Source organism: Podarcis liolepis, assembly GCF_965112155.1.
Source record: "Podarcis liolepis genome assembly, chromosome: 9".
NCBI lineage: Eukaryota > Metazoa > Chordata > Lepidosauria > Squamata > Lacertidae > Podarcis > Podarcis liolepis.
In genome coordinates this window covers 3063404-3081247 of record NC_139564.1, presented here as the reverse complement: position 1 = coordinate 3081247, position 17844 = coordinate 3063404, and the positions used below count along the sequence as shown (strand labels likewise).

The 17844-nt window shown below is 44.8% G+C and overlaps 1 protein-coding gene across 1 annotated transcript in view; it reads left to right on the top strand.

Annotated features, from left to right (window-relative positions):
* The window catches only part of LOC310685874 (uncharacterized protein), a 92216-nt gene extending 75699 nt beyond the window's left edge, over positions 1-16517 (top strand). The window contains exons 7-9 of the mRNA XM_083458938.1: positions 9682-9833; positions 10871-10980; positions 16144-16517. Coding sequence (XP_083315064.1) covers positions 9682-9833; positions 10871-10980; positions 16144-16294 — 413 coding nt within the window. The 3' untranslated portion in view covers positions 16295-16517. The remainder of the gene's footprint in view (positions 1-9681; positions 9834-10870; positions 10981-16143) is intronic.
* The last annotated feature ends 1327 nt before the right edge of the window (positions 16518-17844 follow it).

The following is a 17844-nucleotide window of genomic DNA, read 5'->3' as shown; positions in this document are numbered from 1 at the left end:
TGTCTCTCCAGCCGATGGAGATCTGGAAGGCTTATCTGGGATACTTCAGACTGGTAGATAGTCGTTCTCTTCACATTCTGGAATGGAGCCTAGAACAATGTATCAAGATCTCCCTGTCTCCTTCAGCTTCTGGTCCTTATATGTCGTATTTTTACTTGTATAAGACTAGGGTTTTTTAGCTAAAAACTTAGGTTTAAAATTGGGGCTCGTTTTATACATGGGTTGTGCTGAGGGGTGTTTTGCTAATTTGGAGTCCCCCAAAATAGGGGGTGTCTTATACCTGGGGGCATCTTATAGACGGAAAAATATGGTAGTCTGTAGCGTAGGTCTCATGCCAAGCTGGCAACAGATGTAATTCATGATGTAATTCCGTTCCCTTCCTTTGATCTGGCCTGGGAGTCGACACATGTGGGTGTGAGCCTTCATTTGCATTCTTTATCTGTGCAGTTCAATCACTGTAAGGTTACTTTCCTTGTTCCCAGTCAACTGCTTCCTCCTTCCTTCCCCCATGCAGGCAGGTGTTTGATAGCTGGCCAAGCCATGAAGTTCCTTTCACTTCTTCTCCAACAGCCATGTTCCTTATATTAAAGCTCCAGCTACATTGCAAACCAGGAGCATCACATTCTGTTTTATTCCCTGGCAATACAGGTGTGCTGCTCTGATTCATGGGCCCAATTTATTTATCCAGATCCAGATCATGATCCAGAAAATATAAGGCTTCGGATAACCCATTTACTAGCATATCAAGGGCTGCTAGTTCAGATGGCTTTGAAACCGGATTAGACAACAGCCGCCTTCTTTCTTTCTTTTAGCCACAGCATCAGATGTCAGGCTGGGTCATTGCAAAAAGAAAACAAAATGGCTTCCCCTCTACTTCTTTTCCAGGTCCAACTCGTGGTGTCCAAAGTCTTGCTAGATTCAATTGGATTTATAGAGTCAAAAATACTGTATATTGGACTCAACAACGTCTTTACGGGAAAGGATGGTCTAATACTGATGCCACTTTCTACCTAATGTGCTCATAATCTTATTCTCCATTTGTTGTTGTCTTATTCTAGCTTGTTGTTTCCTAAACACAACTGAGAGGATGGAGCAGCCAGCACCCGCAAATCCTGCAACACTATCGGCAACTATAACTGATGGTCTGTATACTGCACAGTCATATGGGATGAGGTTTCTCATAAAGTAGAGGGATGCATGGGAAATGCACAATGTTCTGTCTGCTTCTTTTCCATGTCCAACTTGTTGTCTCTATAGTCTTTTTATTATTATTTATTTATTTCGTTTTTCAAAGTAAAATTTTACAATCAAATATCAACGTACAATATAAAAAAAACAACAGCAACAATCTTTATTACGGTCCAGAGACCAAACAAATCATTACAAATCAATACACAGTTCATACAGCCTACCTCCTATTTTTGGCCTGATGTTGTTGTCCATTTCAACTTTGTACCGATGAAATCCTTGACATTTGTAGATGTGCATCTATTTTAAAAATTATGTTCCTATATTAGGGAGATTAAGTGCAGGAGAATAAAAGCAAATTCTGTGAGCTTTCATGATTGACAAGAGACTAATACTCTGAGCTTGGAAGGGAAAACACCCACCATCCAACCAATGTGTTCATAGTCGTTATAATAGCTTATTGTTTCACAGATGCAACTGAGAGGATGGAAAAGTCCGGAATTGATGAAGCATCCAGAAAGGATTCAGCAGCAGAAGCAACACCACCAACAACAACTGAAACTCGTGGTCTGTATACAGCACAGTCATATGGGATGAGGTTTCTCATAAAGTAGAGGAATGCATGGGAAAGGGAAGTTGATGGGGAGACAGGCAGGGAGTGGAACCAGTCAGGTTGTGCTAGGGAGGAGTGCAGAGAAAAGCACACACAGCTCTTTGGGTGCCAGAGATCCACTAATCCCCACAGAAACCCCAGGATTCAGCCCACTCTTTGCTGCTGGCTGTGGTGTTCCTTTACTGTGTGCAGCCAGGAATGTCTCCAACATTAGGCAGAATGAAGCAGTTGCCTTAGGTAGCAGGTGCTGTGGTGGGCAGAGATGGGTAGACCACACAAGCTGCGCTGCACCTCCTCAGTTAGTCTGCTGCCCCATCAGCAGCATCCAAATAAGAGCCAATGGCCAGTCCAGCCCAGCTTCTGTATGTGGCATTATGTGCACAGAGGGAGCATCTTGTCATTTGTTTGGGGAGCAGAAAGTCCTTTAGTATCCCCCCTTGCTTCCTCCACCTGCTCAACCACCCAGATTACCACCCCTTGAACAGTTGACTGTCTCTGGCTGATGGCTACCACAGCATATGGAAACCCCTTTTCCTGGAGTGGCAATGGTATGTTGGCTTGTTGCTATTTAGTCGTTGAGTTGTGTCTGACTCTTCGTGACCCCCTGGACCAGAGCACGCCAGGCACTCCTGTCTCCCACTGCCTCCCGCAATTTGGTCAAACTCATGTTGGTAGCTTTGAGGACACTGTTGGCTACTGATGGCTAAATCAGAATTTTCTTTCTTCAAGCATCTACTTTTCAGGACATGGTTACCTTCTTACAATCTCCAACGGGTGAAAGATTTATCATACTTGAGATGTTCATCCTTATTGCCATGACACTGCTGCTTTTCCTTCTATGTAAGTACATAATTAGCATACTTTGCAACTAATGTCATGTGCTTTGCTTAAATGCCAATAGCATTTCCAAAAAGAGATGGCAGGATCCACCTTCCATTTATCCCTTTCATCTCTCTTTGATATCAGGGGTTGAGTTACAGCTGACACCCAGAGAGCAATGACACTGTTTTGTTCTCCCTGAATAAGTGAGTTCCAGCTCTTGGAACAGAAGCACAGGCTGACACAAGTCCCTGGAACACCCTGGACAATTCCCTTTCCCAGTTGCCATTCTCTGCTCCTTTCCCAACTAATCCTCATCTGCTGGGGGAGAGCCCCCATTCCTGATCCTCACCACCCTGTACTCTGCTAAGGCTCCATTCCCCTGAAGGAAAGTGCTTGGGGAAAACAGGCTGCAGAGGATAAGGTCATGGCCAAAGTGGGTGAGTCCAGAGCCTACCTAAATATCTAGATATATGCAGGGCCTTTTTCAGCCGAAATTCATCAGGGCTCAGTTCCAGCCCTTCTCAGGTGGGCTCTGTTGCTAATCTAAGAGAACAAGGGAGATATTCAAGGTGAGTTTGCCACCTCTTTCTCCAGAAAAATAGCACTGGATAAATGAACACATAACCTATTTGTAAACCTAGTTCATTTTTAAATGGCACTCCAAAGTAAGCAAAGCTCAGGGGGAGGGAACCAAATGATCCAAGACTTTACATATTTTAAGCAAACGGCAGGGCATGAGGCAGCTTGGCAAATGCAAGTCGCTAGGACAAAGAGGGCAAGTGTATCTAGACACCAAAAAATCTAAAGCTTTCAAAGGAAGGCCAACTATCTGATGACAGAAGCAACAGGCCAAATGGAAACAGGACTTCAGACCAGCAGGGAAGCCACAATCAAGGCATAGGAAACACCAATATAAGGGCTGTGAGCAGAAAATATTAATAGAATCCTTATTCATGTTTTTGTTGATTTGATTTTTTATTCACTCTTCTCCCTAAACTCCCAGGGCATGTTACAAGTCAGCATTTAAATTTTAATGTTAAAAGCAGTTTGAAACCAAGTATCCCCCTCCCCCAGGTCACCAGACTAGTAAGCTAGAACAGAATTTCTTCATTTCTTTTCTACCTACCTCCTCCTTAGATCAGAAGGAATTAAAAAAAAGAGCTGATTTTCAAGTGGGATTGGGAATGATTCGAAGCATTGTTGTTGGGATTGATTCAACCTATAAGGACAAGGATGGTAAGCATTTTATATACAAATCCTCACTTTTGCTAGAACATGTTTAATTTAAACGGACTTCAATTTCTGTAGTTCCCTTTGGGATTCATATTGTGTGAGCAAAACATTCAGTGAAACTCATCACCCAATAGAGTTTATCACTTTTTCACTGCTCAGCATAAAGAAAAGCAGGTGGTTGTGATTCTCACATCTCCCCACTAGAAATGCTGTCCTCCCCCATCACACTGTAATTCACAATGTTTATGCTAGTGCTATATTTTAGCACTAGTGCAAAGAAACTTTGCCCCCACATCTCCCTGCATGCCATCACCAAAGCTGCTCCCCAGGGTGGGGAGAAACTTCAGAACAGAATGGAGGGAAAGGGGCTGAAGATTGCATTGCACAAGGAGAAATTCCTGAGCTTACAGAACACCCTCTTTAAAACTATGTGGAATGCAACCCAATATTCATCAGAAAAAGAGTTTGGGTGCCTGTATTTTCTTAGATTTCAGAAAGCATAATAGAAAACTGTAAAGTAATCTTTGCATATTTGGCTTTACTGTGTGACTCAGTGGGGAATTGTTTTGTGACCCTGTCATTCCCAGCAGAAAAGGAGGACAAAGGAGGGGAACATTAGAGATACTTCATGAGCCACTTTCAATATGAGAATAGGATAGTGGATTGCATGGGTCTTTGGTCTGATCCAGCTGCGGGATTCTTCTGAGGCTTCTCATTGGTGATCTCAGCCACAGAGAATCAAGTCTGTCCTCATATTCATAAGAACCCCATCCTGGAGCTCTGCTTCTTGTTTTAGGCTAAAGTGTTTTAAAATGTTTGGAAACGGTTTCTTAATATTTGCAGATTGTTATTTCAGATACTCCTGCCTTAAACTGTTTCAAATCTTTTAGACTTCCAAATACTCGCTGTAGTTCAAAACTTATCAAAGGAAATGGTGTATTATGCCAACGTAAATGAACAACTGCAAAAGGAAATTGGTAAGCTACCCTATGATGTAGTGCAGTGGGATCCTGCCCTGATTCTGCCCCAGCTGAAAGCCCCTCCTCTAGCTGACAACTCTTAGAGCCAGAGCAGAGAGCTGTCCTCCTTTTCAGGTCAGCAAAAAGACCTGTCCTTTACTATATTCATCCATGGAAGAGAGATTCTTGAACAGCACATCTGAGGCAACCTCTGACCACTTGGTCAGAGAGACTGCTGGACAGTGGGGTGATTGGTGCAACAACAAAATCTCTCTGGTTTCACAAGCCCATCATCAGAAAGAAGCCCTCAAGCCTACTCACATAGTGAATTGGCTCATTGGCATGTGGGATAAAATACCTGCAGACCATAGCAACTCTCACTCTACCCACAGGCCTGTTTTGGTGCCACAGCAAGTACCCAGACGGCCAAACCTAGGTCAGGATAGGATCCTCCATTTATCTGCACAGGTCTCTAAGGTGGGCTTTCCTTCACTGGGAACACTTGCTTTATAGGTAAAGAGATTATAATGATGTTTATAAAGCTTTTTATGAAAAAGCAGAGAAGGGGAATGAGTTCTGAAATATTCTATGATTGGATATCATGTATCAAATCAGAACACAGTTGCTCAGAATCCTTAGTCCGGACTCAAGCTCAGGAAAACACAGACCAGTGAATACATAACACCCTTCTCCCTTAGACATGAGCACTCATCCCTGTCAACACAAATATTCATCAAAGTAGTGTGGGCAGTGCCTCACCCACTGAGATGGGTGAAGCTCATCCCCTTGGGTTGTTGGGGATCCTGATGGAGCTGGAGCTGGTGTCATGGGTGACACTGGTGTCATTGCCTCCACACTGTCTGGTGTCGCAGTGTTGGGGCCCCATTCCTCAGCTCTACCCTGGGCCACAGGTTCTCATCAGGTACATCAGCCTGTGAGTCAGGCTGATTGTTCACCTTGTGTTCTGGCATGGTAGCAGTGGCTGGCGCTGGGGCATCAGACAGGCATCAACATATTTAGTCCATATGCTGGAAGTGGACCTGAACATCTGGTGTGGCGAGCTTGTCGCCCCGGTAACAGCAGTGGAGATAAACGCAGGGTGATCTCCGTAGTTTGGGATGTAGACAGGGTCATCAGGTGTGAAGGACCTGGGGGCCTCTGGAGCCCCTTGGCCAGGAGGCCGATCAGATGCAAGATTTGGGTGCAGCCAATCCAGGAGTGATGCCAGCTTCTGGTTTATAAGGAGCTCTGCTGGGCTTCAACCTGTGGCAATGCAGGGTTTGAGGTGCTGCTGCAGCAGGAACTAATCTCTTGTTCCAGTCCCCCTGGGCAATCCGGGTGAGGGATTCCCTGGTGGTCCTCACCATTCTCTAAGCCTGTCCATTCATTGATGGGTGGAACGGTGCTGCTGTGACATGCCGGATTAGGTTGTTGGCCATGAACTTCTGGAACTCGGCTGACATGAACTGTACTCCATGATCTGACATGATGGTGTCTGGCAGGCCGTGTAGGGTGAAGAAAGACCCACAGCAGGGCCCAGATGACGATCCTGGAGGTCATTGCTGAGACGGGCACCACCTCAAGCCACTTTGACAAGGAGTCCACAATGATCAAGAATGTCTGACCTTGGCATGGACCAGCAAAATTGATGTGGAGTCTTGACCATGGTGTGCATGTCATCTCCTACCTTTGGATTGGGGCCTGAGGCATGGATGGTCAGGACTCTTGTCAGGCCTGGCAGTGCTGGACCCAATCTTCTACTGCTGCATTACTGCCTGGCCACCAGATGTAGCTACTGGCCAGAGCTTCCATATGGACAATGCCTGGGTGACTGACATGGAGAGCCTCCAGCACTCTGGTCCACAGCTTAGCAGGGATCATGACCCAGTTTCCCCACAGAAGGCATCCCTTGTGAACTGACAGCTCATGTTGCTGGGAGACAAATGGGGAGAATTCTGCATCAAGGTGATCCGCTGGGCACCCCCTCCACATCCAGTTGAGGACACATGAGTGTGTGGTGACATCCATGGCATGGAGCGGCACCTGGGGAAGAGTCTCCAGCAGCATCACACTGTGGGCTGGGGACGGGTCAATGTCTATGTCTGGTAATGGCAGGTAGCTTCAGGCATCTGCGTGGCCCAGGCTCTTGCCAGGAACGTTGTGCAGCATGTAGTCATATGCCCTGAGAAAGATGGACCACCTTAGCATCCTCAGGGACAGGACCTGGGGCGTCTTCTAATCAGAAGCAAAAAGGCCCAGCAGAGGCATGTGGTCACTTATGATAATGAAGTGGTGGCCATAGGTGTAGTCATGGAACTTCTTTACTTCTGCTACGATAGCAAGGGCCTCCTTGTCAACCTGGACATAATTGCATTCCGTAGATGACAAAGTTCTGGAGTAGAATGCATTGGGGGCCTCTCACCCATCTGGCTACTGGTGGCTGAGGACTGCGCCAGTTCCATATGGGGAGGTGTGACAGGCAAGCACAACGGGCTTGGTCTCATCAAAATTGGTAAGGAACTCTTTCAGGGGAGAGCAGCTGTTTGACAGCATTGAAAGCAGCCTTTTGAGCATCACCCCAGATCCAAGGAGATTTCTTGTACAAAAGCCAGTGCAGGTCCTCCACAATTGCAGCCTTGTGTGGAAGAAAGGAATGGCGCGACTGGATAGCATGTATTGAGTCAGAACACAGGGGGTCAGAATCCTTAGTCCATATTCAAATTCAGGCAAGCACAGAGCATTGAATACACAATAGGTAAAGTGATTATAAAATAGCTTATAAAGCTTTAGATGCGAAAGCAGAGACGGGGAACGAATGCGAATTGCATCACTTGTGCATAAAAACAAGCGAAGGATGGTCAGCACGAAAACACACATTTTGTGGATGTTGTATAATGGCATTTCCCCTCTTTTTCTTTGACCTTGGGAAATATGATTGCCTTTAAAGACATTATGCCAAAACCAGACCTAAACCCTGATTAAAATGGATCTAGAAAATCAGTTTCCTCCAAGAGCATCTGGATCTGGTCCACGACCACCCACTCAAGAACCTTGCCCAGGAAGGTGAGATTAGCAACTGATGGACTGCTACTTAGATTTTTCTGAGCCCAGGGAATAACAACAACAGCAGCAGCAGCAGCAACAACAACAACAACAACAACAACAACAACAACAACAACAACAACAACAACAACAACACTTTATTTATATTCTGCCCATCAGGCTGGGTTTCTTAAGGAGTGATTTTACCACTGCCTCTGCTCTGGACACCCTTTAAGATTTATCTGCTGTAACAGAAGGGTCATGAGGGGTCAATTTTATCCTCAAAATACTTTGCAAACAAATCACAGAAAGCTGCTTTCAGTTCTCCCATCTCCTTCAGGCCAGACTGTAGCAGGCCCTACTCTACCCAAGAAAGCTCTGCTGCATGGCACAATGGAGGAAGTTAAGCCTTCACTGCCACTTGGTAGGCTCGAGGATGAGCCCTCACCAGTGTTCAATTGCATTCAACCAGATTTTTCCTCCACACACGTTCAAGCCATTTCCCAGCTTCTTTCTTTGCCCTAACCTCTGCAGTATACCAGGGGGTCAAACAGGCTGAATGAAGTGGGAGAGGGAGCTCAGGACCAATCGTGTCAATGGCCCAAGCCAAGATGTCAAGGAAAAAAACAACTATCTGACTTTCAGAAGACCTCTGTTCAGGGAAGTTTTTAATGGTTGGACTCCAGTTGTGTTTTATTTTGTTGGAATTCACCCAGAGTAGCTGAGGAAAACCCAGTTAGATGGGCAGCATATTATAAAGTATCATTGCCGTCGGCGTCGTCATCATCATCATCTTTATTCAGCTGTTCCACAGCTTGGCCAAAACTTGGCAGGAGCACCACCCACTTTCAGATGAGCTGGAGAATCCCCCAGAGCCATTTGGAAGCCCACTGGAACCATCCTGTCAGCTCAGGCAGGGAGACTGCTGGGCAGCAAACCGGGTGGTAAACCAGCAGAATCCCTCATCTGTCCCAGCTGCCCCCTCTAGATTCCCCTCCCCACCTCCGCAACTGGAGAGTTAGCCTAGAGAGAGAAACAGAATTTTGATAAACCACAGCTACTCCCCCTCTCCATCCTTCAAGTCTGCCCTGATGCTGCCCGAAGTATCCAGGTGGAAACAAGTAGGTGAGGTTCTTGACTGCACTCCCTGTTCCAGCTATGCCCACTGTCAGGGAACTGCCATCGGAGCCAGAGGGAGAGGGAGGAGTCCAGAGGGATTCCGGAGAGCATCCCAGGAGGGAGAGAAGCAGCCCATCTTCTGGGGAAGGAAATCAGCGTAGCACCAGTGGAGAAGGGGGGCAGATGGGGGAATCGGCAAGGTGGCTCCATGACTCTTCGCCGGAGACCAGCGGGGAGAGCACTGGTCCTCCGCTGCCCACACCCTCCTTGCGCAGAAGGCTTCCGCGCAGGGAGAGTAGGCGGCGAATAGGCGTCAAAGAACTTTTATGCTGGAAGAAGTTCAAGAAATGCCCACTGACGGATTCTGCCAGCGATTGAGACAGCCACGGGTGAATGGCTGTCCGGACAGTGAGAATTCACCCAGGTAACCCAGCCAGTGGTGGTGCTGATTTACGCACGAGCAACCCCTAGAACCATTACACCCACCCAGCTATTTACTGCAGCATCAGCATGGGTTGATGAGTTAATGTTTTTCTTTTTTTTAAGATTTCTGAGCTTCCTAGATTAATATATGTTATCATGTTCCCAGAGAAATGAACTTCACAAAAGTAATTGAAATCTGCACAGGCATACAAGGTGGTTCCCCTTAAATTCCTTATCTTGTTTTCCTTTTCTCTTCTTCCTCCATACCTGGCTGACTCAAAGACATCATCTCTAAAAATGTGAATGATGGTTGGGTTTTATATGCAACGGCATACTATTGGTTTTCTCATGTGCCAGAATCATGGATGAATTCCAAAAAAGTGTGTGAGAGGGAAGGCGCCAAGCTAATGTCTCTGAAAACAGGAGTAGAACAGGTGAGCATCAAAGCAGAGTATTGAAAAGGTAGGGGATCTCCTTGAGTCAAAGGGCTCCTATCATCACTATCCATTTAAGAAGGTACAATCCACCTGTATGCAGGCAATACAGCAACTCCATCAGTCAAGCCAAGGGGTGGGTGGGGCAGGGAACAGCTGCTACCATCTGGGGCTAACTAAGGTTTCTTGGTGCTGCTGAGCTCTAATAGAATGAAGCTGGCAGTCAGGAAGGAGGTCTTGAAGGAGGAGGAGTAGATACTTGAGGGAAATCTTGTAGATTCTTCCTCTGCTCTTTGAGATGTACTGAGTGCTCAGAAAAAAAGGCTTCCCTCACCACCCTAGCCCTCTGGCATGAGGGTATCATGGAGATGACTCTAGAGGAGCTTGCAAGGTATATCCCTCTCCCAGCCCTTAACCCTGGCAAAGGGGCTACTGGGATGCTGCAGGGCACAGACATAGGTGAGACCCCATTGTCATCCCATCAAGCATACCACAACCAGACTGATTCCAATAGCTCTGGAACCAATAAACAAACATGGATACAGATGTTGGAGTATTTGCCACACAGGGTCACTGTCCCGCTAGATGGTTCCAAGATGAACTGTTTTATGGCACAGTCATTTACAGTATCTGGAAATTTTAACTCTGTGTCATGACTGGAACACACATGTAGTCAGTCTTGGTGAGGGCAGGTGAAGTTACCCTTCACTACAATATTTTCTCTTTGGGATGCTTCCTTGATTCCATAAGCAGCAGCATCATAACCTGGATCAGGGGGACAATAGCACATCCTCAGTACAAAATTATTCTTGGTGCTTGATGCAGCCATACTTGGAATACCATAGTTTTGATCACAGCTTCCTCCAAAAATATGGATTTGGCTTTCAAAGGTGACACCTATGCCTGTTGAATGTTTGTAAAGGGCTATAGTAGCTCAAAGAAAGGGACATTGTCTAGAACAACTTTGAGAGAACTGCCTTGCTCCTCATTCCTACTGAAAATTTTCTGGTTTTTCTTTCTCCCCACCCCTACCCTAGCAATTTGTGGTGAATGAAGTAAAAGCCCGAGGAAAGCTTTTTTGGATTGGACTCTTTAAAGACAACCAAGCGAAATGGAGATGGCTGGCAGGAGTACGGGCTTTAGTCACGTAAGTTTTTGAAGAAATATTTGCTAATGGCATGCATTCCAAGAAGTTGCAGATTCTGTTTACGTAATTGATCCTTTCCCTCTCCAAATATATTTTGCCATGCAATTTTCTCTACTGCCAAAGATCTACATATGTACTCCTCCATATCATTGTCCAGGTGAGTGACTGGTGCTTCTCACTAGGTTGCAGAGGCAGGAAGGCTCCTCTTCCTGCTTCTCTAACCTAATGAATGTGGTGATTCGGAAGAGGCTGAAGGCATTCTTTTAAATGGTTTGTGCTGATTAGCTCAGCTTCAAAAGGACTTGCAGGAACCTAAAGCTGAGCAACACTGCCAGCTGGCAGTTTAAGACACTTCATGGTTCCCTTTAAGTATCTAACAACTCTTTTCAGCTTGTGTGGATGGATGTACAAGGTCAGAGTAAGATCTCACTCATCCACAGCTTGGTAGTAGAACAGAGAACTGGTCTGGCATTTATTACCAAGGCTGCATTAACAGAGGGCTGCTTTCAATTTTGCAAGGTCTCCTGGAACAAAATCCAATGACATTCATTTTCATTGATGCACCCAATACCAACCACTAATCCTTTTTGTCAAAGGTATTGAGTAAACTTTACAAGCAGGCAGTGGGGTTGTATAATACTAGCTGGGAAATTAAACCCTGTATGCCAGTGGTTCCCAGTTAGCTAAGTACTGCAGACCTATTGTTTTTCAAAAGCCACGCCATGGGCCACCCTACCTCTGAACATTTTAATATCTCTGTGGCAGTTTTTGTTATGTGAATGACACCATGGAGCCCCTGGGTGGGTGGTCTGTGGACCACCAATTGAGAACCACTGCTGTATGTGATCTTAGACTTGATCAAAGGGCAGATCTCACCCGAACATCTCATGGGAGTAAAAAATCCACCTACTACACCATTACTAGTAATATCAATTTAATAGATTCACAGAGAGCTAAAAATGGGGGAGTTATAGAATACGTTTATCACAGAATTTTAGTGCTGTGTAGTGGGACTTGATTCAGTACACAATGGACACTGTAAAATGCAAGTGACAATAAGAGTGAGGCTAGGGTGATACCTTTGTCAACTATGGGTAAACTTAGAACCATCATGTTAGATTTAGATAAGATATATATGTGAGAAATATCATATCATTTCAATCAACCCTATAATGGCTTTGTGGTTATAGATTATATTTTGCAATTCATTTGAGGACATAGCTATGTTTGTTTCTGTATAGTGTCATTGCTCTCCTCATGCATGGGGTGGGTGATGGATGTGAGATGAGGTGGATGAAGGCGGATGCAAATCTAACATGTTTTTAATATGCTCAGAACAATCACTACTGTGCTAACTCTGCTATGAGAGAGTAAGGATCTCTCAACACCCACAACTGTCCAGAGCAGATCTGAGGAGGATGTGGGTGCATATGGAAAGGGGAGCGGGCCAGTTCTGTTGCAGAAATGGAAATCCTGGCAATAGCAGAAGTACTGCATTGGATGCTGCCCAAACTAAATTGACTGAAAGTTCTTGTGTGTAACACTGAGCCTTCCAAGTCACACCCTCAGTTTTTTGTAGGTTACTATGAGAAATCACTTCATGTGAAAAGAAAAGAGACAGTCTTAACCCACAGTTGTTGGGGTTTTTTTTATAAAATATTTATTAAAAGTTTTAAACAATACATCACCAAACATAAGACACCTTCACCGACATAAAAACAAAAATAAACACAAAGCAAATAAAATACAACATATTTTGAATTTCAAAAAACCAAATTTCCATGTCCTTCTTTTTGGACTTCCTCGCATCTCCCTTTCCTGCGTTCCCATTTATAAAGTTATAATCAGCAGTACTTCACCTTTTTCCAAATCTTAATTTATAGTTTTCAAATAATATGTCTCCAATTTAAAATTTTATTGTCCGATATTTAAATATTTTAACGGATTTGTTGTTGTTGTAAATATTTAAATTTGACATAGTATTAATCAAAATTTCGTCCTTGTTCCTATAGTGCACTTATTTTCATACCACTTCCACTAAGTTGCTAGTGCCAGATTATTTTCTGTCATGCATCATCTTAACATTCATACAGTTTATAATGCTTTTTTAGATAGTCCTTGAACTTCTTCCAGTCCTCTTCCACTGTCTCTTCTCCCAGGTCTCGGATTCTGCCAGTCATTTCCGCCAGTTCCATATAGTCTATCAGTTGCGTCTGCCATTCTTCCAGCATGGGCAAATCTTGTGTCTTCCAGTACTTTGCGATAAGAATTCTTGCTGCAGTTGTCGCATACATAAAGAAAGTTCTGTCCTTTTTTAACACCATTTGGTCGACAATGCCCAAAAGGAAAGCCTCTGGTTTCTTAAGGAAGGTATATTTAAATACCTTTTTTAGTTCATTGTAGATCATTTAACCACCAAAGGTTAAAGAATGTTCCTTCAGCTTCTTTACATTTCCAACACTTATTGTCTGGCAAGTGATATATTTTTGCAAGCTTGACTGGGGTCATGTACCACCTATATATCATTTTCATAATATTTTCTTCCAAGGCATTGCATGCCGTAAATTTTACACCGGTGGTCCACAGTCGTTCCCAGTCAGCAAACATAATGTTATAGCCAATGTCTTGCGCCCATTTTATCATAGCTGATTTAACCGTTTCATGCTGTGTATTCCATTTTAACAGCAAGTTATACATTTTTGAAAGTACCTTAGTTTTAGGTTCTAACAGTTCTGTTTCTAATTTCGATTTTTCCACCTGGAAGCCTGTTTTTTTATCCAAATTAAAGGCCTCCCTGATCTGAGCATAGTGTAACCAATCTCACACTTTATCTTTTAATTTCTCAAAACTCTGCAATCTCCAAGTGTCTCCATCCTTTTCCAATATTTCCCAATATTTTGGCCAATTGGCCTCCATATTGAGTCTTTTCTGAGCCTTAGCTTCCATTGGTGACAACCACCTTGGGGTCTTATTTTCTAATAAGTCTCTGTATTTTATCCAGACATTAAACACTGCCTTCCTGACAATATGGTTCTTGAAAGCTCTATGAACTTTCACCTTGTCGTACCACAAGTATGCATGCCATCCAAATGCGTTGTTGAACCCTTCCAAATCCAAAGTATCAGTGTTCTCAAGGAGTAGCCAGTCTTTCAACCAGCAGAAAGCTGCTGATTCATAATACAACTTTAAGTCTGGCAGGGCAAACCCCCCTCTTTCCTTAGCGTCAGTTAGTATTTTAAATTTTATTCTGGGCTTTTTGCCCTGCCAGACAAATTTAGAAATATCTCTCTGCCATCTCCTGAAACACTCCACCTTGTCCACAATCTGTAAGGTCTGAAACAAAAACAACATTTTTGGCAATACATTCATCTTTATAGCAGCAATTCAACCCAACAAGGAAAGCTTCAATCTTGACCAACTTTCTAGGTCCTTTTTAATTTCTGACCAGCACTTTTCATAATTATCCTTAAATAAATTCAGATTTTTAGCTGTCATGTTTACCCCTAGATATTTCACCTTTTTGACCACATTTAAGTCTGTCTCTTTCTGAAACCTTTCTGTTTCTAAAGTTGTCAATTTTTTTCCCAAAACCTTAGTTTTCTGCTTGTTTAATTTAAATCCCGCCACACGACCAAACTCTTGAATCAGTTCTAACACCCTTTTTGTACTAGATTCTGGCTCCTGTAGTGTCAAGACCAAGTCATCTGCGAAAGCTTTAAGTTTGTACTGTTTGGCTCCGACCTGGATTCCTTCAACCAGCCGGTCCCCTCTCATCATGTTCAAGAGCACCTCCAGGACCGAAATAAATAACAATGGGGAAATAGGGCAACCTTGTCGTGTTCCTTTCTCAATCCTGAACTCTTCTGTCACCACATTATTTACTATCAATTTAGCTTTTTGTTCTGAATAAATTGCATCTATGCCATTTTCAAACCCCCGTCCCACTCCCATCCCTTCCAAGTTTTTCTTCATAAATTTCCATGAGATGTTATCAGAGGCCTTCTCCGCATCTATAAAGATCAACACTGCTTTTGTATTGATATTCATTTGCAAAAGTTCCAAAATGTCAATTATATTCCTTGTATTCTCAAACAAATGCCTGCCATGGAGATAGCCTGCCTGAAATTTGTGAATCACTTCATTTAAAACTCTTTTTAGTCTATTTGCTAAAATGTCTGCAAAGATTTTGTAATCCACATTTAGGAGAGAGATGCTTAACCCACAGTTGTTGTTGGGATTTTGAATACGTGCAGCTTCACACAGAGTCAATTAGGAGTTGGCCAACAGCCAAGGCAATGTAAAGGAGTAAAATCTGCCTGGAGATACAGAGGCCTGGAGACAGCTCCCTCATTGGTCAAGCTCACTCATGGGAATAATGATTTATGGCCTATTGACTGGAATGTGTTAGTATAGCGTTGAGAGTTGATTGTTAAGAGTCATGTGGTGAGAGAGCTAAAGATCCATGTTGTGCTCTGTTCCTGTAAATAGTAACTTGAAGTCCACTGTACATAATAAATGTTGAGTAACATATAAGTAACATAAAACTGATTCCTGCTTCGTCCATCCTGCCTGCAACCGATTGCTTTTGTGAACTCTGCTTGTAATCTGCTAAGGTCCTGCAACAAGTTAGAAAGTTGCGAAACACCAACAGTTGTTGTTTTTCTTACATGGTTAAAGGTAAAGGTACCCCTGCCCGTACGGGCCAGTCGTGTCCGACTCTAGGGTTGTGTGCCCATCTCACTTAAGGGGCCGGGGGCCAGCGCTGTCCGGAGACACTTCCGGGTCACGTGGCCAGCGTGACGAAGCTGCTCTGGCGAGCCTGCACCAGCGCAGCACATGGAAATGCTGTTTACCTTCCCGCCGGCGTGGTACCTATTTATCTACTTGCACTTAAGAGTGCTTTCGAACTGCTAGGTGGGCAGGAGCTGGGACCGAACCACGGGGGCTCACCCCGTCGCGGGAATTCGAACCACCGACCATGCGATTGGCAAGTCCTAGGCGCTGAGGTTTTACCCACAGCGCCACCTGCGTCCCACCCTTACATGGTTAGAATTCTAAAATATGGGGAGAAAAATCCAACACACTTGTGAGTGGATGTTAAGAGAGAAAGAGCTGAACATCTTTTTAATGATTGATCAATGCTGCTGTTTCTCTTCTTTTCAGCTTCTGGAAAAGGGGTGAGCCAAATAGAGCCGCGAAGCACAACTGTGGTGCAATTGCCTTTAATTGCCATGGAAGTTGCTGGGTAGCATTAAACTGTGAGCAAATGACACAGTATATTTGCAAGAAGGTGCCGAATGATGCTTGGCTCTAAGAAGACACTTTCAAGATGAATGAAACTGGATCTCATGATCACTACACAAAACCAAAACCAAGAGATCACCCCTCCCTGCTGTTTTAATGCACAATCTACACTCTGCCATCTAGATTATGGGACTCTTTGGCATCAGCCCTCAAAAACACCTTGAAAAGAAATCATTCTGCAAACTCAAATGTAGATGGCATAAAAATAGAGAATGGAAGGGTCCAGTCATAGCCTGTTTTCTGTTTAATGTATTTATTTGCAATGCATACTGTAAAGGGAATTGGGGGTTGCTTGTGCGTAGAGGGTGCTGATGCTCTATGGCAACGTTCCCTGGCTAAAACTTTCCCTGGCTGAACAGCCCTTTCTCCCAGAACCTCGCTGTTGGTTTGGGCTTCCTTGGGAACCTGCCATGAAACTCCCCCCGGAGATCCTCATCCCTGATGGTCTCCGCAGGAACCCACGTGTTTTCTGACTCGGCTTCCCCCTCCCAAGCCACCAAATACTCCACCTGTCCTCCTCTCCATCTTGAATCGAGTATTTCTGTGGCTTGACTACTAAGTTCCCTCTCCTCTACGCGTGGGTGAGTGGGGACCTCTCTCTCTCGCCCCGGAAATTCCAGTCCCTCCCTGTACGGAGAGAGTAGGGACCTATGGAACACCGGGTGTAGTTTCATGCTGATCGGCAACTTGAGCCTAAAGGCCCTGGGATTAACCTGCTGTGTCACCTCGAAAGATCCCAGCCGCCTGGGCCACAAATTCTTGCAACCTCCCTTGAAAGGTAATCCTTGGGTTGACAACCACACCCTGTCCCCCACCCGTATGGTTTCTCCTTCCCTACGATGCTTGTCTGCCTGCCTCTTATACACTTCCTTGGCCCGTTCCAAGTTCATTTTAAGTTGTTGGTGTAAGGCCTCCATTTCTTCCACAAACTGCTCCGCTGCCGGTACACTCCACCTCTCCTCCCCTCCCCCTGGGAAGGCCCTGGGGTGACACCCATAATTGGCCATGAACGGGCTCATTCCTGTGGACAGATGTTCCGCGTTATTGTACGCAAATTCAGCCAGCGCTAGTTTCTCCACCCAGTCGTTCTGCCTCTCGCTGACATAGCAACGTAGGTATTGTTGGAGTATACTGTTCGTTCTTTCCACTTGCCCGTTGGTCTCCAGGTGTCTGGCCGTCGAGAAGCTCACCTCAACTTGCAGCAGGCTCATGAGCTTCCTCCAGAACCTGGAAGTAAATTGCTTCCCTCAGTCTGACAAAACCCTCAAGGGGGCGCCATGCATCCTGAAGATGTGATCCACAAACAGCCTGGCAGTTTCCTCTGCCGTCACCGCATGCGAGCAAGCGATGAAATGGTACATTTTGGTTAACAGGTCGACAACCACCATGACAGCGGTTTCCCCCCTTGATTTGGGCAAATCAGTCATAAAATCTATGGATACCACCTCCCATGGTCTTCCCAGTGTGGGTAAGGGTTCCAGTAGCCCTGCGGGTGCCACCCTCTCCCCCTTTGCTCGCTGGCAGCAGTCGCACCCTCGTACGTACTCCCGTACATCTTCC